Raw genomic sequence first — 23,240 nt, 5'->3', positions numbered from 1 at the left:
TCTAAATCAATTTTTCTTAATGAAAAATTTTTGGTGTGGTTTGGGGCTTAGAGAAAAATTGAACAGAAGGTGGGTGTTTCAATTTGACTGTTCAGCCCCCTGCCTTGTTTTCCTTATTATTAACATCTTTATTAGCATAGTTCTTAATGATGACCAGTATAGTTGAATTACTGTTAATTAAAGCCCGAGGTGCACGATACAGGGTTCGTTCTTTGGAATGTACACTCCATATGGCTTAACGGGTTTTAATGACTGATATCTAGCATTATAGTGTCATAGACGAGTTTCATTGCTGTAACTGAATGACACTGGGAGTTCATACCTGGATCACTCCCAAGAGAAAGCCTGCTTAAAAGATGTGTTTTGTTGTTGCTTCCAACAATGAGGATATTTGGAAGGCTTTCACACTTGCTTGTATTTGCAGGAATACAGATGCACCCTGGGAAACAGAATGATGTGGCAAAGATAACCGAAAATGAGCTGTCTGTGGGATCTTGGTCTCTCTTGCCTTCTTAATAACCGGGATCCTGACTCCATGGATCAAAATTCAGTGACAAGACCAGCCGTCCATCAGAGAGACTCAGTTTCTTCTTTCCTAGACACAGAACCAAGAACATACTGGCCACAGAAGGTTGGGGGTGCTCTCTTCAAAAGAGAGTGCATGGACCAAGCCCCCCCACCCCCCAAACAGCAAAATTCTACCCTAGTCACTCTGGAATTTGGGAAGAGAAACGCCATTTTGTGGCTTTGTTCCTTTCTCATTTCCCACACAGTGTTTCAATTGTTAATGCTGTTATAGAGATAAATAATAATTACCAGCAGTTTTGAGTAAACAAGTTTCTATTTCCATCTTGGAAAAAAAAGGCAAAATTGTCATATCCTCAGACTATGGCATAGGAGTGTTGTTAGGGGTACAAGGTGCAAATCCTGCTAAGTGGTACATGTTAGGACTGCTAGGCAGGCTTACTGACTTTATCCCCATGGGATTCAGTGGTCTCTGGAGTATTCCCAGACATGTGTTCTATGTCCTTGTACTGAATCCACCATATTGTCCATCATTCTTATTTCAGTGCAAGGGTCAAAAGGACTCAAAGAAATCAGAAATCCTGTGACTTATGACAAGGCAAAAGTTACCTTAAATCATTTCTTTTTATTGGCAGATCCTAATGTTCTGTCTGCCTGCAGTAAACTCATTTTCAAAATGAGGAATTACTAGCCAGTGTGAACCCCTGAGTATTTAACTGGAGCTGGTTTTCAGACATGGTACTGTCAGAAGAATAGAAGTTGTAGAGAGAGTTTACATGTTTGGCGGATTTTTCCCAAAAGTGTGTGTGTGTGTTTTTTTTTTTTTTCTTTCTGAAAAAAAAATGTTGAGGTCAAATGTTCTGAATTAATAAAAGCATAAATGCTAAAAGTGAAGGTGCATTCTAAAGTATTTGTTTGAAAGCTTATCTAAATAGGAATGCGCTTTGCATTTTTATTAAGGTGAGTCTTAATGTGTGACTAGTAGATATCTGATTCTTGTATATTATGTATGATTCTAAATCCACGAAGAGGGTTCACCATGTAATAGATCCAAGCAGTAGATTTTTAAAGAGTAAAAGTGTCTAACAGTTAGTCTGTAGTTGTTTTATTTCCTGTGTCCATATGTTCTGGAGGAGGGGAAAGCTTGTGTACACAATGATTAAGTTGTTTTACAGAGATTAAAATTCCTGAGGAATTTCACCAGTCATTGGCAATGACAAATCCTTGATCAGTAAGTGCCAAAGGTGTTCCCATCAAAAGTGTCACTACTTCCGCCAGGCGTTGGTGGTGCACGCCTTTAATCCCAGCAGAGGCAGAGGCAGGTGGATCTCTGTGAGTTCAAGGCCAACCTGGTCTACAGAGCGAGTTCCAGGACAGGAGAGGCCCCAAAGCAACACAGAAAACCCCTGTATCAAAAAAACAAAAACAAACAAAAAAAGTGTCCCAACTTCCAAATTAACATATTCAAAGAAGAAAGGTTTTGAAAAGTGCTTGCTGAGCAGTGACAATGGAGAAGCCAACTTTGAACAAGTAGTATGACAAGCATTGGGGCCAAAGGGCGTGAGAGAGGAAGAAGAGAGACAGCAAGAGCCAGAGAAACAGAGAGTAACTGTTGTGAAGCTACACAATGTAAATGCTTATATATTTTGTATCAGAAATAACTGTGTGAAATATGAATGTTGTCTGTATCTGAATTTTATAGAGTATTTTAAATTATGATTTAAAATATTTTATGATTTAAAAGTATGTATTTATTTAAATATGTCAAACTTATTGTATTCACATGTCAGTATAGTGTTTGACAATAAATGTGTTTCTACTTATCCTTGTGTATATAAGCCTTCTTATCAGTTAGGGAGCCTGCATGGGACTAACCTAGGCCCTCTGCATGTGTGTGACAGTTGTGTGGCTTTGTCTGTTTGTAAGGCTCCTAGCAGTGAGATCAGGACCTGTTCCTGGTACTTAGCTGGATTTTGGGAACCTGTTCCCCATGCTGGATTACCTACCTGACCCAGCCTTGATGCAAGGGGAGGAACTTGGTCCTGTCTCAACTTGATGTGCTGTGCGTTGTTCAAGCCCATGGGAGCCCTGCCCCTTTCTAAATAGAGTAGAGGAGGAGTGGATAGGGAGGGGGTGGTGAATGGGAAGGGAACAGGAGGAGAGGAGGGAAGGAGGGAAGGAGGGAGGGGAAACTGTGGTTGGAATGTACAATAAGTGAAAAAATGTTATTTAAATAAACCATTTTTAATTCATCTAGATAAAAATCTGTATACCAATAAAATTTACATTTTGGTTAATTTAATTGATTGATTGATTGATTGATTGTGTGTGTGTGTGTGTGTGTGTGTGTGTGTGTGTGTGTGTGTGTGTATGCATTGTCACTGTGAATGTGTGATCAGAGGACATCTGAGGACTCAGCTCTCTCTTTCCACCAGGCAAGGGCTTTTACCCACTGACCCATCTTGATGACACAAAAGCCACTCTTTTAAAATGAAATACCAGGCAACCATGTACCTAACTCTGCAACATTTCTATTGCTGTAGAACCAAACCCAGTCAATTAGCAGTTTCTTCCCAGTCTTTTCTCTCCCTCCCATGGTAGTACTAATCTATGTTCTGTCTATGGATTTGCCTATCAGGCACATTCTATACACATGGAGTACCTTGTGACCTTGTGTCTATCTCTTTTTACTTGGCATACTGTTTTCTAGGGTCCTCCATGGTGTAGCTTGCATCAACACTTCATTCCATTTACAGAGAGATTATATTCTTGGTATGGATTGACCAGATTTTGTCAATCTGCCACTCAGGCGATTGTCTCTGAGTCTTTCCACATTGTGAGCACTGTGAATAATGCTGTTGGGATCACCTGAGTGCAACTGTTGAGGTACAACTTTTTCTCCGTCCCCTTCCCCTGGAGGCAGGTCAGATAGGAACTCTTCTGTTTTTAGAGGAACCATCTCATTCTTTCCTGAACAGTTGGCTCCATTTTACAGTCTCACCTGGAACAAGAAGGGCTCCAGCTTCTCCACTTTCCAATTAATACTTCCTATTGTCTCTCTTTGGTTATCACTATTCTAGTATGGGTCATGATTTTTACTTATAGGGTCTTGTGCCAATACCAAAAGATATCTGAACATGTTAATAATCTAAAAGAATCACCAAGACCAAGTCTTTGCTGCCTGATAGTCTCCGTTTATATGAATTTACACTGAAGATTCAATTATCCCCCAGACTAGGTTCACAATGAGTCCCCGCCCCCTTCCATTACATACATTCTTCCTACTACAGTGGGGTTAATACATAGGCCTGATATGGGCAGACTTCATCCAACTCATTAAGTATTCAAATTGAACTTCAAGTTGGAGGAAGAACAAAATCACCCTGAACTATGCCATTCATTTCACCCTGGTCTAGGATCCTGATTCTCAAGCTTTAGGTCCTGAGATGAATTACATCACTGGGTCTCCTGGTCCTTCCCTTGCATGCATACTCCCCCGAAAGCCCAGTCATTGCTGAAACTTCCTAATCTGATAGGCTATTACACCCTGAGCTCACTGTAGGCATAGTTACCTGCACATGTTCAAGTCAGAAAGGTCAGTCAACATTGTAATAGGCAGCACTACTTAGATTAAGTAGGTTATAAATAGCAAGAAAGCACATGAAGGTGGGAAATGTGTTGGTGAGATTCCACAAGATGATAGCCAGCAGGATTGTGGGTGGATTAAGCATCAAGGAGCTATGAAATTACCTAAGAACAAATAAATTTTACTTTTTAAAAAGATTTATTTATTTATTATGTATACAGTGTTCTGCTTGCATGTATGCTTGCACACCAGAAGAATGTACAGATGGTTGTGAGCCACCATGTGATTGCTGGGAATTGAACTCAGGACCTCTGGAAGAGCAGCCAGTGCTCTTAACCTCTAAGCCATCTCTCCAGCCCCAAAGAATGAATAAATTAAAAAAATAGGACTAGTACTAGTTCCTCTCTCATAGTATTTTAGATATAAAAAGGTAATTAACATTACCTGTTAAATTCTACTGTATTGAGGGTTGTAAGTATATGAAAACACACTGAATCACCTTAAAGATGTGAATTTTACAGTATGTGAATTCTCTCTCTCTCTCTCTCTCTCTCTCTCTCTCTCTCTCTCTCTCTCTCTCTCTCTCTCTCTCTCTCTCTCTCTCTCTCTCTCTCTCTCTCTCTCTCTCTCTCTCTCTCTGTGTGTGTGTGTGTGTGTGTTGTATACACATGTCCTGATATTTGTCATTATTATTAACTTTCTTACAATGCAAACACTATTATGTCAGTGACTTGTTTCAGATTGCCTTTAATTGGCTGAATTCAGATATCATATGCTGTTTTACCTCTTTGACTTTTATACTCAAGGTATGTCTATGCCCCAAACTGGGGCAAAAAGCCTGGGAATTGTGTTTAGGATTTAACGTTCAGAAGAGCCATTAACAAGGACTTCCACTAGGGGGCGAGCAAGGAAAGAGGGAGGGGAGGAACTGAGGTGGGCCAAGTCTTCCAGGCAGAGCTACCAAAGTTCAACAGCATTGTAACTGGATCTGAACTAGGTTTTTGTCTTTGGCACTACCAGGGCCTCCTACCTCACAGTCTGGTGTTTCTAAAACCAAACAACAAGAAACAAAAAGGGAAGCAGGAGGAGAAGGAGGGAAGGATGCACAGGCGAACAGGGAAGATTGGGGGGATGGGAGGGGGCGGGGAAGAATCCCTTTGCCACAGCTTCTAGTCAGCTACTGTGTTCTCAGGGCAGCAACTGAGCCCAGTTTAGGAAAGGGGAGGGGAGAGAGAGAGAGACGAGAAAGGGGAAGAAAAGGGGGAGGAGGATGTGAGACTGGGTTAGAGAAATGAAAGAAAGCAAGCCCTGTTGGCGACACTTTGCACATTCTTCCTGAGCACAGCACACCCTCCTTGTGCAAGAACCCAGAGCCCCAGGTGCTGAAGGCTGAGGGCTGCAGAGGAACTGCAGAGAGACCCAGCAAGCCATGGTGAGCCTTCCAACCTATAAGATCTCTAGATATTCAAATGTTTCCTGGGGGTTGAAGAGGCAGGTGGCAAGGGGCAAGAAGCTATCATTTCTTTCTTTTTTTTTTCTTTTTAAAGAAAGATAGAAACAAGCAAACAAACAAACAAAAAAGCATGTTATCTCAAAACAGTGGCTCTAGACTGTTTCTTGTTGGTTTCTTCCCATGGTGTTTGCTCTGATGAGATGCAGGGAGAGGTACTATCGAGATTTGGACTTTGCAATGAAACAAAGGGGCTACCTGAGACATGACATGCAAGCAAAACTACAGTTTAAAGATATGCAGAAAAATCTATGGCTTCCTTGTTTGAGCTATTCAGGATGTAGTGCTTCTTAGTTGGAAAAAAATGAATTGCTTTCCTTTTCTGGTGTCTGGCTTTATCACTCATTCTTGAATCCATCATGACCTTGTGTGAGAAGACAGCGAATCTGAACATCACTCGTCCATCAAACACCAACCAATACTAAAAACATGCACGCAAAATAGTGTTTAGTTTGAGTTAAAGCTAAGCCTGAAAGTACACAGAAAGGTTACTAAAATACAGAACAACACCCCATTGATAATGATCAACAACCTAGGACTGAAGCATGGAAACAAATGAAATAAAGCAATACAACGGTTTGGAGTACATTTGTTGCCATTGTTTTCAGCCATGTTCCCTAAATATTTTACCTTGGATAAGGCTGATGGGCTTTATTTTGTAGTTTAAGAATATTGTAGGGCACGGCCTTGAGGGGATATAAATTTGTAGTTCAGAGTTTAAGTATCATGGGCCCTTTCATTTACAGGTGTTTCCATGGAGATGCCAGAGTACCCCAAAGGGCTCATGGAGCACCCTCAAGCTGTGGATCTTCACAGTGCTCTGTTGTGGTATGTCATTTGTATTCTGCTAACTCTTTATACTTGGGATTATTCTTTGCTTAATGTTCATTGAGTGTATATAGTTGCAGAGAAAATAATCAGGTAGGTGGCTAGTAATTCTTTTAAGGACTGTGCTTTTCCTCTGACTTTCAGCATTTCTCTGAGCTCCCCAACACCAGCTTTCTGTGCTACATTCTCTAGTGAAGTGCCCAAATCCCGAGAACAGCATGATGCCCTTCCACTAAGGGAGAATGCAGCCAACTGAGAAACCTCTAAGATGATTAGTACCGGGACACTTATTTTACATTCAACTTCTTATTAATACTTTGCTGGGTACCCAGTGAACTTCTATGGTCATATTATTTGAGGGCTGGGTTTTTGTTTTTGTTTGGGGGGGGCTGTAGTCTTTCTACTGATGTTACATGTTTTATGTTTAAGCCCTAGGGATTCTTTATTGATAACATTTGAACTTTTTAAGCCATGGCCTAAGAAACTCATGTTTCCTTCTTCCCTAACTTGGAGTTTCAGCTCAGAAAAAGTGAACACAGTATGAACACAGTCTTTGTTTTGTTCATTTTCTTTACTTTTGAGAGTTTTATACATGCACAATAAACATGATCATGTCTATATGCCTTTTCCCCATTCAACTCCCTCCATGTCCTTCCCAACATGCCCCTCCCAATTTCCTGGCTTTCTTTCTCCCCCCCTTTTTTGATAACCTGTTAAGTCCAGTCAGTGCTACCCATATGTTCATGGATGTGATCCATTCACTGGAGCGTGGGAAACAGCAGTGGCAACTTCCTCAGAAACTATTAACTGCCAATAACTCCTCAATAGGGGGGTGGGGCTGGAGGTTCTCTACCTCGTCCATGCTTGATCTTGTGCAGGTCTCGTGCAGACAATCACAGCGGCATCAAGTTCAAGATTGCGTCAACCATGTCATGTCATAACACCCATCCCCATTCCCTGGCTTGTATATTCTGTGTCTCTTCTGCAACGAGCCCTGATGGTTGTGGGATTAATACAGTTGTCCAGTTTAGGGCTGAGAACTGAGCCTCTTATTCTTAGAATTTAACAGTTATGCATCCCTCTATTGACTCCTATCTACTTCAAAAAGAAATTTCTCTGACCCACGTTGACTCAGGACTATGACTCAAGAAAGCAGCTCAGGACTATGACTTATGCCTAACCATTTAGAAGGCAATTTTGGTATTTCTCTATAGTACTCACCCTATGAAGTAAAAACTCAATGAGCTGATAGCTGTGAAATCTTTTATCTTGTCATACCACATATTTCACAGAGGTCATATCATACTTAGAAGGACATTATCCTCATGGTCATTGTGTTTTGTATCTGGTTTCTTCAAACCCCTCATGCTTGAAGCCCCCATATGTTTATTGGACACCATTATTTTTGAGTATCTTTGAATGTAGAACATGGTGCAATCAATTTTTTGTCCCTGCATTATTTTTTATTCATGTTGCTTTACTTACAATGAGTTTAGATGCACAACAAGTGGACAATGTATTGCTGCTTTATCTGCAATAAAGTACTATCTTCCTATGTTACAAAAAAAGTATTTGAAATTATGTCCTTGTTCTTTCTGATCCTGTTTCACTTTACCTACAAGAGTATTTTGTATGTGTACTGTGTTAGCAGTAGTAAATATTGGCCTTTAGGAATTTATCCCAGGATTAAAAAGTATAGTGTGAATTTTAGAGTCATTAGTGACACCATTTCTAAAGTGTGTTGGAGAAATTACACTTGAAGGAATTTTGAGAAAGATCTTTGATTAAAATAAGTCTACAAAGATATATTTATGTATAAATAGTCCTTGAGTGTGATTCAAGTCTGCTAATGGCTAATGCTGCGACCCTGAGATGCCTGTCTGTACTCTTGGACTCTTGTTTCTTCATCTCTGAGTGATGGACAGCCTGCATCAGTACCTGGTCCTAGAACACTCTATGAATCATCATATTTTCTGGTGTTTTTCAGACTTCCTGGTACACCATGGGACTAACTGCTGGACTTACCACTATTCTGAAAAATCGATGAACTGGGAAAATGCTAGAAAGTTCTGCAAGGAAAATTATACAGATTTAGTGGCCATACAAAATAAGAGAGAAATTGAATATTTGGAGAAGACATTGCCCAAAAACCCTACTTACTACTGGATAGGAATCCGGAAAATTGGAAAAACATGGACATGGGTGGGAACCAACAAGTCTCTCACTAAAGAAGCAGAGAATTGGGGAACTGGGGAGCCCAACAATAAGAAGACCAAGGAGGACTGTGTAGAGATCTATATCAAGAGGGAAAGAGACTCTGGGAAATGGAATGATGATGCCTGCCACAAACGAAAGGCAGCTCTCTGCTACACAGGTGGGCAGTGACCAGACTCCTGTCTGACTGACTTGGGAAGACCAAAGTTAGAATAATCAGACTCATTACCCAGAAACTGCCAGTTCATTCTGAAATAATCCTAAATAAGCCTCAAACACAGCACTTCTGGGCATTCTGTATGTAAAGCTGACTCCTGTGTTCAACACTTAGGTCAAGTTCTATCCAAGTTGTAAGTATGGTATGTGAGAAATAGGGATACACAGCCTGTGTCCCAGTGATAGGCAGAAAGATGATATTGAGAGCTGGGTGGTTTTTTAAGGTCGTCCTCTAACACCTACACAACCATGTAGAGCATTACTGTGAATGAATTCATTCTAAAAACAAATAAATGTCTATGGGCTAGCCCATAAATAAATATTTTAGCATGTATTATTATGTAAAAATGCTATGAATGCTTCTTATATAAGGAAGGGACTGGATGTAATCACACTAAAATGACTTTGCCTAATCTGCTCATAGCCTCTTGCCAGTCTGGGTCTTGCAGTGGCCATGGAGAATGTGTGGAAACAATCAACAATCACACCTGCAACTGTGATGAGGGGTTTTACGGACCCCAGTGTCAGTATGGTAAGCCTTTTCAGTTTTGTTTGTTTGTTTGTTTCTTTCTGCCAAAACACACAAGAACCATAATAGCTTAGGATAGCAGCTAGTTGAGGCAAAATAATTCTGCTGGAACAAAATAATATTAGCCATTCTAAGAAATGGGAAGTTCTGAACAGAAGGTTGGGCTTTCACAACGTTATCTTCCTGTAAAGATTTCACAAGTCAACATGCAGTTTCAGTTTACTTCACAAGTGTTTTGAAGTACCACAAGGAACAAGGTGTTGAGATTTGCCAAAGGTGAGCAGATGACAATAAGAAAATCGATATCCTGAAAGATATCCTACTTTCAAGGATATCATAAACTAATGAGCCTGCTGAATGAAGCAGATTCAGATCTGAAATCTGACAGAAACAATTATATTTGTCATTTGGAGAATGAGGCATCCAGAAGGCACTCTTGCTTTTCTATAGCCAGACATGATGAGGAATAGTAAAGAACTCACATATGATACACAGACTATGACACAGTTATTTAATAAGAAATTATATGAACTTATTAAAGATTTTATACTTATGGGATTTATTGTTATTTAATAGAAATTATATATATTCAATGATCAAGCTTGATGGAAAATGATATGAACAGAAATAAGTTTGTGGGGCGATCTCCTAATGCAATCACTTGTCCTTTATTTGCATTGAGTGGCCACTCAGTATCTTACCTCCAACACTGAGGGCAATTATCCTAGAAACAGCAGAGAGGAGCTCTGCTAGGATCGCCAAGAAAGAGGGGATATAAAGAATCATTGGGAGCCTTATGACATCACTCAGAGACAAGGTAGTAGACCTGCAATGGAGGGAGTACACATATGCAAAGTCAGAGGCTTGGACTCAACCAATCACTCCTAAAAGGAGCATCAAATCTTTCTATTGAGGTTGGCTAAGTTTCAAAATGTGTTTGATGTGTCTAACACACTCACTGGAAAGTTATAAGAAGAAAAGTAGTGTTTTTAAGGAATAAAGGACTGAAACTAAAATTAATTTCACTATTAACCAACTGGATTAGATCTGACTAATGCACTTATCCCCAGAGCTGAGACTCTTCCCAAATGCTTCACCTCCACGGTATCACTGGTCTGTCCATTAATTTCATTCTTTTCTAAACATTGTGTTTTCTTCCTTGCGTCCCATCATTTCCCTTTCTGATTGTCTTATTGTCGTTTTTAATAGTAATTTCTCTTGGGTTCTTTGATTGGTACTTATCCAAGGCCACAAACCTTTAGTCTTAGCATCTATCTTTTCTATTGTTATTCTGACTTAGTTTGTTTCTTTCATCAAATTTCCTGAATTTTGTGGACCAATATACCTATTCGACCTTTGGAGTGACAAATCTGTCTTTATCTATGACCTCTAAATATGCAAAGGATGTTGTCTTGGGTATCTACAAGTCAAGTGTCCCTAGACAGTTTTCTTTTTCGTGGTTGTAACCACATTCCATGGGAATGACATATGAAATGACTCCAATATGAAACTATCACATCCTCCAACACTTGTGTAAGATAACATAATGCAAATTCAATTTTCAAAAATTTCATTTATCTTATGGGGATGGAGAGATGGTTTAGCTTAACAGCAGACCTGAGTTCTATTCCCAGTGCACAGACATCTATAACTCCATTTCAGAGCATACAAAGCACTCCTTCTGGCTTCCTGCAGCTTTAGGCACACAAATAGTGCACACTTACACGTGCAGGCAAAATACCTATACACATACAATTCAATAAAATCATTTTTATTGATTTTAATCTCACGGCACTCTCACACTTGCATATAACGCACAGTGACTACACTCACTCCTTTCCTCATCCCACTTCTGCCAATCCCCGTCTTCTTCCCAACCAGTGCCCTGGTTATTACATTTTAAAACTTGGAACTTACCCAATTCCTCTCCTACTTGTCTACTCCCCTTGCCCTTGTTGTCTTTCTCCTGTCACCACTGTAGTCCCTAGATGAGTTCCAGAACTTAAAATTAGCTCCCTTCAAGTAAGTTGCTCATAGTGCAGGCAGACTGACTGATTAAAAATAATCAGAACATGCCAGACACATATGATCATTCGCTCTTTAACTTGTCCCTATCATTTGTCTTGGTAAAATCTGAGCTCATTAAGTTGAGAAATGATGCTTGATACATACCAATTGCTCATTGGCGGGATGAAAATGATGAGTACTTTGTCTCTGCTTCTCTCTCTCTACACATTCCCCAGATTTTCCCTGACTCTATAACAACCTCAACGTTTTGGCAGTTTTCGACTTTCCACATATACTTTGTGTTCTCTTGGCTTTGTTTATGACCTTCTCTTTGATTCCGCATGTGGACAACACCTGATCATTTTTAAAACATAGTTCAGAGACTGTTTCTTCCTAGAATATTTCTTTGGGCCCCAAGGCAGACCAGTGATTATCAAGAAGCACAGACAAGACTCAAAAATCTATCTGATTCTCATAACTCTTTCAAATCCTGCTTCTCTCCCCATTAAAGTGGTCCAGTGCGAGTCTTTGAAGGCCCCGGAGATGGGAACCATGGTCTGTACTCACCCATTGGGAAACTTCAGCTTCCACTCACAGTGTGCTTTCAACTGTTCAGAAGGAACAGAGCTCCTTGGGATTGCAGAAACACACTGTGGACCCAATGGAAACTGGTCATCCCTAGAACCAGTCTGTCAAGGTGAGTGACTTGCTAGTGGAGGCCTCGTTGTGGCAAGTTTGTGCCTACAATCTGAGAAAACATAGGAGAGTCTTGCCTAGAAGTCTGTTTCTTCTTCTACTATATAATTGTAGTTTGATGGTTTTCAAGAGTTTTTTTTTCTCCTCACTAAAATGAAAGGCAAAAACTCCAAAGCAAATAAACATGCAAAAAGCAGAATGTATTTAAAGCCGCTTGGCATTTATAATGTGACCTATGGCGATACATTGGAGCTACACTCTGTATTTTATTTTTCTCACTGTCATCGTATAAAGCCTTGATGAACCTCTGTTCAACTGTGGTTCCTTTCCTTTCAATAACACCCAGTTTATGTGGTGCCCTACTTAGCACCAACCAGTTTCCTTCAGAAGTCGCAGAAGTCTTTCTTGGTTGTTTCATTTGGAACCTTTTTAAAGTCATCGTTTATTTGTTTTTCTCCTGTGTAAGATGGCAGGAGAGTAACGACTGCTGCAAAAAGCAAAGGCCATGCTCTCTATTGTTTTCATTTGAGAGAGGAGGTTTCATTCTTTTTTTTGACTGACAAGCTTTACCACAAGTTGATGGGAAAAACAAAACTGGTAGGGCTTGTATTTGTGAAGTCCTGGGTATGCTTTCTACATTTATATTTCTGGTTCCCTAGTTTAATTCTCTAATGAAAACCAAAATCAGTCATTGAAATCATAGAACTGAATGGATGTAGGTGATGAATAGTATATAGTTAAGCCCACCTTGGAGAATAGGGGTGTCTGTCACAATTGCTTGAGTAGATGTCACAACACATGAGAAGACTGAAATCTTCTCAGTCACTGAGAATGTCCCATGCGTGCTCTTGAGTCCAAGGCTGTATTCTATGACTTTTCCAGCACAGTTGGCACGTCACCATGCTGGGGTAGCAGCCTGGAATGGCTACCTTATACTAGCATGGGTTTTCAGTGCTTTGTTGGCTCCACCCCTGACCATTGTTACTCTAATTCCTACAAATCAGAAATTTCTAGATTCATATGGATGGCTGCAGTGATTAAGTCTGGTGACTTTGGTCAAAAACTTGTCACTGGGGGCTGGAGAGAAGGCTCAGTGCTTAACAGCGCTTGCTCCTCCAGCAGAGGACCTGGATTGGGTCTCATTAAGTGGCTGACTACCGCCTGTAATTCCAGTTTAAGACAATCCTACGTGGCACGTACACACATGCAGGTACTCATATGCATAAAAGATAAAAACAAAATGAAACAAAAAACCCCACCCAGGACTAATATGATCAAACTACAACACATACATCGTCTATGGAAGTGCCATAATGAAATCCACCATTATACATAATTAGTTTAATAAAAAGTTTGAAAAACGCCTTTGGTCACAAATACTGTTTTGTGTTGCTGAAGTGACTCAGTGCCAGGCTCTCACAGCACCTGATCTGGGAGCAATTGAATGCAGTCATCCCTTGGCCAACTTCAGCTTCACTTCTGCTTGCACCTTCACCTGTGCAGAAGGAACCGACTTGATTGGGGAGAGAAAAACCATCTGCGGGTCAGCTGGCGTCTGGTCTAGTCCTAGTCCAATATGTCAAAGTGAGTAATTGCGCTCAGATATACTGAAGATTAAAGGTGGAGCTGACCGACTAGCAGAAGGTGGGGAAGACATAACACCCATTCACATTCCATTTCCCTAGTACATGTGGCCTAAAAGAGAAATTTACACACATTCATGTACTGTATAGTTGTTGGCTATTCTCAGCCTCTCCTTTAATAATTATCTTCTTTTTTTTTCAACCTCAACTCTCCTCTTACTTTTAAACCCATTGTCTACTTATTTATGAATTGCCCATATTTTCTCCTCCACCACAATCTAATTTCTCTGTAAGTCCTTTAAAATGCTTCTTCAAAGGTCACCAATGACTACCAAACTCCAAAAGCAATACACAGTTCTCTATATCCTAAGCTGATTCTTCCAAATCTATCTGTGTATGAGAAGAACCTTGTCTTCCTCATCTTTGTGTATATACCCCCTAACAGAGTACATTTCAAAATACTAAAATAAGTGTGCATTAGTTTAGCTTATGAAATAACAGCTACCATGTCTGCCTGATACCATCTACACAGAGTATAGAAGTGATAGGCCCCAAAGAAGCTGTCAAAAAAAGATCTCTGGGTGTTTGAAGTAGAATGGGGGTGGGGGCAAAGAGGGGCAGAGCGGACGTTACAGTAAGGCTGTATGCCAGGCTCATTAAGTACATTTCCTTTTGAGTCTACTGAATTTTCATTTCCTCATATTCAGCAAAACAACAGTTGCCAATATATAAAAGTAGATTCCTTCACCTGGACGAATCAGAAGATGGATTTTTTTCCAAATGAATGTTTTTCAATGAAAGGTTGTAAACAAAACTAGCTTGTATTTACAAAGGGATATGCAGAAGTGTCCTTTTAATTTATTTGGATGGAAATGAAGGGAAGTAGTACAATTATATCTCTTTAGATCATTGCAGATCCTGGACATAAAAGCAATAACATTTTTTGCTCACCTCCTTTAAATTAAGGAGTAGTAATAGCTTCCTATGACTGACAAGTTACCAAGCTCAGGTTGCTGACTTCATTTTCCCTGCAGTTATATATTGAGCTTTCTAGCCCTTCTCAATGCACAGAGAATGCATAGAGATTTAAATGAAACCAGGGGTAGAACATCATGATGACTACTTCTTGTCAGTAATTTTAGACTCATCTCCAGGAATTCCATGAATTGCTGATCTGAGAACTCTGATCCTATAGGCACCAGGACAGAGGCTAGCCTATTTGCATACTCATCATGGGCCTTCCCATGCTACTTTCCTCATCTATAGTATATGTCATTACCAGGGGAACACCAGGACACCAAAATGCCAAGTATCATGAACTGGACTAAGGAAATAATGCTGGGGTCTCATATCATATGTCTTACTGACTCCTCTTTCAGAGACAGACAGAACTTTCTCAAAGATCAAAGAAGGCGACTATAACCCCCTCTTCATTCCTGTGGCTGTCACAGTTACCGCATTCTCTGGGCTGGCATTTATCATTTGGCTGGCAAGGAGGTTAAAAAAAGGTAGGTGTGTTCAATAACATCAAAGTAAAACAATTTTAAAGTAGAAAAAAAAGAGAAAGAAACCCCACAGGAAATAAAATGCAAGCGATTTAACTGAAGCAAGTGCCAAGCGACTTCTAAGCTGGGTAGACATAAGTCCCTGGAGACGCTTGACATATACCTTCATTTAAAAGAGCCAGCCAAAGGTTCACATTAGGCATGTGATGGCTTGCTATGAGGAGCTTGGCTAAATGAGACATTGTAATAGTTCTTTGGTCCTATATATGTTTGAAGAGAGGATGCATTTTCCATTATCTTCCAGGATCCTGGATGACTTCCATCTTAGCACTATAGTATCATTGGAACGTGAATCTATTATTGTCTAAGGTTTTCAAATATCTGACATCTTTAAGAGTCACATAATTGTCTGGGTATTGACATGTGGAAGTTGTATTGCCCTCGGAAGAAATCCTTGTGGATTCTCTCTAGAATCTGCTCACTGAGGCTGTAACCTAGTATACCAAATATATGTTGGGGAAAGAAGGCAAAAAATTGGGGAAAGAAGAAAAGGAGAAAAGGAGAACTTCCTCAAAACTTTATTCTCTGTTGCACAGAAAGTAGATAGAATACTACATGAGAACATAACTTTCTTCCTTTTGCCTCCTTCCTCCCTCCTGTATATTCTTTAGATCAGTACACCAGCCACAGGCCCATAGTCTGCAGCAGCCTTTGGGTGTGCACTGACACTTTGCCCAAGTTCACCTAGCAGATCTATTCAAAACTGTGAAATTCATATACTCCTGCAGCTTTAAAGATCCCCCTGTATCATGAATGGGACTATGAATGATCTTAAAACAATCACTGACTCCTATGTGCTACTTCCTGTGATGTAAGCTGATGGCCACTTACATTCCCCTTCTGAGTCATTGTGTGTATTTTGTTAACCAGCCCATGTGCACTGGCAATTGAAGGAATGTTATCTACCAGTCTCAAATGATCTTCCACTATGATATGATCTTCGGTCCAAATTTAAAAATAAGAGGTGATAGGTTCATTTTCCACCAATCTATAAAAACAACAGAGGGTGCACTATCCATGTACAAGAACACCACTAACTAAAATGTGTCAGCGCCGAACAGCTTAAACGTCTCTTCTGCTGAAATTCCATAGAGTTTGGATACTACCACCATACAAGACTATTACTGACCAGCACAAAACAAAGAGTGGCATTTTCTTTCACCATTGATTAGTCTTTTCACTGAGACTTCAAAATCTCACTCCTACTGTCTTGCTGCAATGAGTGGAGAAGGAGGCAGCCATTCATAACACATGCTCTCGAAATGAGGTGGCTATTAGCTCAATAACTTCAGGGGTGATAAGTCCTATTAATAAGAAAGATAATGACCCCCAAATTAAAATTCGATCCATTTCGTAGGTGGCTGAAGAGTCAAAGGAATGGAATCAAAGTCACATGTGTTTTTGTGAGCACTAGCTGGCTAAGGTTGTATTATGAGTGGAATGAGAAGAACCGTAGGTTGTTTTTTAAAGTGTTAACCTTGGAGTCAGTCATTTCTGTACAAGATCTCGAACTGATAACCTGAAAATGGCATGCCCCTGCTGTGGGAATTGGAGTGGGGCAAACAGGAAACAGATAACGGGCTCAGGGGCTAGTGACAGTTATGCCACCAAAGAGAGTGCCAGCTCCCAGAGATCACTGACTCTGAAGAGAAATTCAGGGTAACTGTTCTGTCTTCAATAGTCCTCAACTGTCAAACATCTACTGATCTCTCCAGTTTGCAAGTGAATGGCTTTGTTCTAAAAAATTTTAGTCATAAGTTTGCTCTTTACCCCCCTGGAGAATTGGTGGCTATGTCCCCAAGATAAACCCATAGAGACTAAACAGATACTTTTATAAGAATTATAGTGCAAATAATAATTCTGAATTTATACATTATTACAAAAATGTTATCATTTTATTGGGTTAATCAAACTGGAAAGAACCAAATTTTCTTCTTTCAGATGGACTTTATGACCTGGTACAAGGGCTGCCCATACCCTAACCATCTTGGGTCTAGTTAGTGTTTACCTCTCTTTTCCTGGGCCCACCCTGGCTGTGGGCTCAGCGAGAAACACTCAGTACTCATTGCTTTTCTCATTCTCCAAAGCAATGACATTTTGAGGACAAGCTCTAAAACAGTTCATTAGCAGGAGCTCAGCTCAGCAGGTGGCTCTTCCATTCAAAATAGCACCCCTAAAAAGCATTTGCCTGCAGGTTCAGAAGGCTGTTTTTTTCCTCGGTTGGAAGACTTTTCCACCTGACCCAACACACAGGGTTACTCCACTCCTACATGAAACTGAACACATTCTCCCTTAGTTCTCTTTTCTTCAAAAAAGACACTTCCTCAGTAGGACATGACACCCCCTCAGTAGGACCAGGTTTTGTTTATATATTGTCGTTGCTCTCATTGCTCCTAAAAGTAAAAAAAATATTTCTGTGAAGATGAACAAATGAACTTGAACTTGATTCTCCCTGATCAATGTCTTTGGCCCATATCTGAAAGCTAAATTTTAAAAGAAAGGTTTGAAATATCAATTTCTAGAGCTTTAAAATATTTTTAAAAAGTAATTGGAGTACTGTATATCATATGCCAGGCATTGACCTAAACATTTTAAATACCTTCTTTAACTAACCCAATAAGGAAGTTACAATGTGTGTGAGACAGCTCTACAATACTAGTTTACAGACACGGACATACACAAAATCTATCCCCTCTTAAAGGAGCCGGCTTCCCCAGAGAGCTTTCTTTCTGGTTTTTTGTCCCCTTTCTTCTTCTTTCTGGGAGACCTCAATTCTTCCGACCATCAAGAATCAATATTTACATTCTTTTCCATTCAAGAATGTGGTTCAGTTCCCAAAATATACTTTGCACAGTCAACCAAAATTACCTAAAGAGCGAGAAAAAGAAAGCCCCAACTGAGTAAGCAAAACTAAGTTGGCAAGAAGGTTTATGTTAGGACACAAACTTGTGTGTCACGAAGTACTATCACCTTGACAGGAGTGACTTTCAGATCTAGCCCCCATGTAGCCAGTCAAAAGAGAAGACAGTGTATTAATAAACTATGAAATATATGATTGCATACATTGTTGAAAATACATTAGTTACTCAAATCAGGCTATGCAATATCCACTGATTCCTACTAACTAATAAGACCAGAGTAAAATTCTCAGGATACGCATAAGAAAAGCTGAGAGACATTGACCCATTTGTTTGCAGAGTTAGCACCTAGGGAGGGGTGCTAAGTCCTTTAGGGAGGGGATGAAATGGAGGCAGGATGAAATGTGATATAAATTTGTGACTGGGACAGTGGGCCTGACCAGGAGGGAAGTCAGCCTAGGCTCTGGCTTCATGAGCAGCACAGGAGGTGGGATGGAGTCCCAAGAAGCACCTGCATCATGCTTGTTGTGCTACAGCACCAAATGTTCACTGGTACCCTAGATACACTTAGTCATATGTGGGTGCCCACTTACCAAATGCATAATGTACTTCAAGGATGGGCATAGCCTTTACTTAAAAAATTAAAATTGTCTACTTTTTGGTGATACCATTTTTCTGTTCTCTCTTCTATTTTTAGGCAAGAAATCTCAGAAAAGGTAAGCTTTTCGATGAAGAATTTCCACATCTATTTATCACTATTTTCCTTAGGATGCTTCCTGTTATAGATAGAACAACCTCATGGTAGTTATTTACACAGGGCTCTCATACAAATAGCATTTCCAGCTAAAGTAGCAGAGCACTGGCTTCCATTAAAAATCTTGATACTTTTGATGCTAGTGGAATTAAATGAGTGGATGTACAAATATATCTACTAAGAAAGGAGACTTCATAAGATAGGAATGTTTCCTGGTAGTCTCTGAATTTTCCTTGAGGATTAGAAGCATGCTGTTATGTTTCTTCTTGTCTTAGCTTACAGGACCAAAACCTAACAATCGAGGAACAAATAATTCAATGAGCATTTCCAACCAGCATAACTATAAAAAGGAACTGCCCAGGCACAGGCCCTCCATAATTAACACATAAGAGTGAACGGCTACTGATCTAATAAGTACTAGCCTTCAGAAATGAGGAAAAGCTGTGGAGTGTGAAATCTACCCACTGCTTTCCTAAGGAAGGCTTGCCCCAGTTAGTTCTTGGTGTTCTAACTTTTTCATTAGATAATAATGGAGATTGCTGTGGAAAGACACAAACACTGGAAATGCCTGGCCTATCTGGCTGAAATGAGGAAAAGAAGGATGAAAAGAGGGGGCCAGAGACACAGATGAAAGAGAATGAAGAATAGCTGGGGACTAGAGACATTAAGGAAAGACAAAAGTGGAAAGTCTCGAATGCAGTTAGAAAAACCATTGCATTTCCACCGGTGTGTTAAGGACATGGGTGGGAAAGCCATTTTCAGTGCATAGAACAAGACAGAAGTCAGCTGGGGGAAGGATAAGGACAATTATTTAGGACAAACAGCTGGAGGCAGAACATGTTTTGCTTTCTTTAGAATTTGCCACAAAGAGGGGGAGAGTGGAAGGAGTGGGGACCTGGGTCAATGGAGTCTTTTCACTCTGTTTTTATTACTGTAATTGTGTCGATGGAGTCCTAGTAAGAAAGAGGTTTCTTTGGGAGCTGGCCTCCTATCTCCATAGGAGGAAACCCACAGGATGTAAAGATTTCTTTTGTGCTCCTACCCACTTAGTGAAAGTCTTTTTGTCTACCCAGAGTGGTGCTCTGGCCACAGTAACACGTGCTTTGACAGCTACAGCACCAACACAGTTCATTTCATTTCAAGAATTGGGAGGCCAGCTGAAGATGCTGGCCAAAAATAGCATAAACTTAGTTACTAATTGCTTATTAACAGTGGGTTGACTTTTTTACAAGTACTAATTAATACTTGTTTAGTGAACATTTGTATATTCAAACAATGCTAAGTGTTACAGAGACTCTCAAAGCAGTAAGTCCTTGGCTCTAACCTCAGGGAAATGATTGCCTAATAGGGGAGTTAAGACAGAAATATTTAGAATCGTGGAACAATAAAAGGCAGAAATGGTAATGGCTGATGAATTTCATACTGATGAAAAATCTTTGGTCGAAGTGATCACAGAAAAATCTTTCAAAAAAGCCAAAGCCTGAGAGAGAATCATCAAAAATGTTATGGATAGAACACAACTGAAACAATGTCACCATGAGGTGGGCATAAAAGCAAAGTCAGGGGCCACGGGTGGAGCTTCCTAGAGCTCCTGGTTAATTGATGGTCTGTGCAATAGAAGTTGAAAGGGCAGCTGTTTTCCTCACACCCCTGTGTATCTAGAGCACTTCTAGAACCTATAAACTGATTGGCTGCCTTGGGCCATCTCTCATTGATTAACTAAGGTGATCCAAATTCACAAAACTTTCAGGCTAGAAAGATGGAGGAAGTCGTGTCAAAACTATCTTTGTCATCAAGTAAATAACTGACCTGTAGGACTTGAGCCAGTGACAGAGTTACAACAATAAATAACAGATAAAAACAAACTTTCAGCAGATACACAATCCACGTTGCATACTACTCTGGTAAGTCTGAAATGATGAAAAATTGCCTACAAGTCTGTGTAGATAGGGAGCATCGCTATCCCTAACTACAGTAAAGAAACAGAAGAAGGGGCAATGACAATCGCTTTCGGGAAGTCATTGAATGAAGGGAAAAGCTGGGATTGGCAGCACCGGTATCCAGGGATGATGCCCTGATAACTATTACGCGTCTAGATCACAGACTCTTGATTTCCATGTTAGAGTCGTTAGTACCAGAGGCCCTCCTCTTCCAGTAATGTGATTTTTTTTCACACTAAACCATTGTGTGATGGCACTGAGGAAGGGTGGGGTGGAAGAAATAGGGTGTGTCTCTAGAACAAGCCAAGGGGAAGATGAACACTATCACACTAAACACCTTGTGATTTTTTTTTTTCCTGACTTACGTTGATTCTCACAGTTCTCTGTACTCACTCCTATTAGTTTCTGGCTAATGAATGAATGGCTCCTTGAGCACTTGTGGTTTTGATTCTTGCTGGTTATTTTGACTTTTCTGCAAATGGTTTCTGTTTATCACCTCATTTGGCTTCTAGTTTCTAAATTCTACCTGGGTAAAAGCTACACCCAAGATATACAGGAAGATATGATGCCAACCTCAGAGGAGGGTATGTGCGAGATTCTGCTTTCAGAAACAGTTTTATTTCTCTACTGGCAAGCAAGTTTGCAGCTGCCATGGTGGTTTACCCCGACAGCTCATCACGAGACCAGAGCCTCAGAATCAGGTTCTCCTTTCGAAAGGTGCAAAGACACAGAAATATGACTCTCCTCCACCCTTTCCAAGAATGGCACAGTTGACGCACAGAGAACAGTGGCACCTATATTCATGAACCTAAATTTGTCACCATTTCTCTAAGTCATAGTCCACCAGAACTAATTTAGAACTAATACCACTCCTTTCCATGGGCTTTGCTTTCTCTCATTTCACTTTCCATTTGAGCACAGCAAGTTCCACTTTACCTCTCCACTGTAATTCAGCATGCGGTGTCCTTCAAAGGGTAGACATGGAGATTAGCAGTATTGCAGAAATATGGCCAGATGTGATCTGTGGACCAGCAAGATGAACATCAGTGGGGAGCTTATTAGAGAAGTAAATATTTTAAATGTCAACTCTGATTCAGACTGTTTGCTTGGAGAGGGGAGCCAGAGAGCTGACTCAGCAGCTAAGAGTGTGTACTGCTCTTGCAGAGAATCCAAGTTCAGTTCCTAGCATCTGCATTGCTTGGCTCACAACTGTCTGTGACTCGAGCTCCAGGGAATCCGACGCCCTCTTCTGGCCTCCTCAGACTACTTCACTCATGCGTGCACGTGCGCTGAAAAGCAAAATAAATTTTATTTTTTACTTATTATTTATTTATTTATTTATTTTGGTGTTTTGAGACAGGGTTTCTTTGCATAGCTTTGGAGCTTATCCTGGCACTGTTTCTGGGACCAGGCTGGCCTGGAACTCACAGAGATCCGCCTTCCTCTGCCTCCCGAGTGCTGGGATTAAAGGAATGCTCTACCAATGCCCGATGCAAAATAAATTTTTAAAACGTTAACTTGGGGTTGGCTAACATATGAATGTGTAAAATGTTGCTTTAGTGTCTCTGCTCCACTTGTTGTAAAATGCCCCATATCCTGTCCAAAATTCCCAATGGGAAGCACTTCCTTGCACCTCTTCTTCATGCGAGTGGCTGTTAACTCTATTCCTAGAGTGCTTGCAATTTCCTTGCCTCTCTCAGCTGGAGAACGTTCTTCTGTATCACTAAATTTTCACTTTTTTTTGCCTTTTTAAAAGTTCCTTAGTTTAATTTTATGATCTGTTGTTTCTCTTTCAGGGTGGATGATCCATACTAACTCATCCTTTGTGAAAGGAAAAGTCACACAGTACTAAAAGAACCATTGTGAAACAACTTCAAATCCTCCCGAAGAGATTTTGCATGCAGGCATCTCCCACACTGAAGATGAAATGTTTGTCTCAGTGTTTCTGGAAAGATTTCTACCTGGCCAACAGCTCCCTTAAACTCCTCCATGCTTCCCCATCCCCATAACCCTAGCCCATAATTTTTGTTGATATAGATAGATATAGCTCAGGACTTTATTATCTTTTCTGTGGAGGAACAAATAAGACTGTTGAGGAAAAGGGCTGCTTAGAATAGAAAGATGTCTGCTTTTGTTCTTTCCTACTCTTGTTTCCTACTTCAGTACTGTATCTGATGCCAATTACAGTGAAAATTTGATACATGCGTAACTGAAAACTCAGATTCCTTGCACATAGTTCATAAACTATGAGAAAGTTGATAAAAAAAAATCTTTACTTTCCACCTCCAAAGAATGGTGTTCTGTCCAAGTTGGAAAAGTCTCATTTGCACCGTAAGCCCATTTTCTGTGAGTGGAAGCCACTGTGGTTGTTCATACTCACCTTCCCTATCTCCTTTTCTTAGGTGGCCAACTTCCACACACAGCATCTC

At 40.3% G+C, this 23,240-nt stretch overlaps 1 protein-coding gene across 1 annotated transcript; it reads left to right on the top strand.

Annotated features, from left to right (window-relative positions):
• Nucleotides 1-149: 149 nt before the first annotated feature.
• Sell (selectin L) lies at nt 150-22,910 on the top strand. Its single transcript, XM_035445816.1, has 9 exons — nt 150-203; nt 6,368-6,449; nt 8,437-8,823; nt 9,304-9,411; nt 11,927-12,112; nt 13,510-13,695; nt 15,074-15,202; nt 18,815-18,833; nt 22,608-22,910. Exons 1-9 carry the CDS (start codon nt 150-152, stop codon nt 22,624-22,626), a joined length of 1,170 nt encoding a protein of 389 aa, XP_035301707.1. The 3' UTR covers nt 22,627-22,910.
• Nucleotides 22,911-23,240: the final 330 nt, after the last annotated feature.

This window comes from Cricetulus griseus, chromosome 5 (assembly GCF_003668045.3).
Source record: "Cricetulus griseus strain 17A/GY chromosome 5, alternate assembly CriGri-PICRH-1.0, whole genome shotgun sequence".
In the NCBI taxonomy this organism is placed as follows: domain Eukaryota; kingdom Metazoa; phylum Chordata; class Mammalia; order Rodentia; family Cricetidae; genus Cricetulus; species Cricetulus griseus.
The sequence above is the reverse complement of the archived record's forward strand: the minus strand, read 5'-3'. Positions and strand labels throughout refer to the sequence as shown.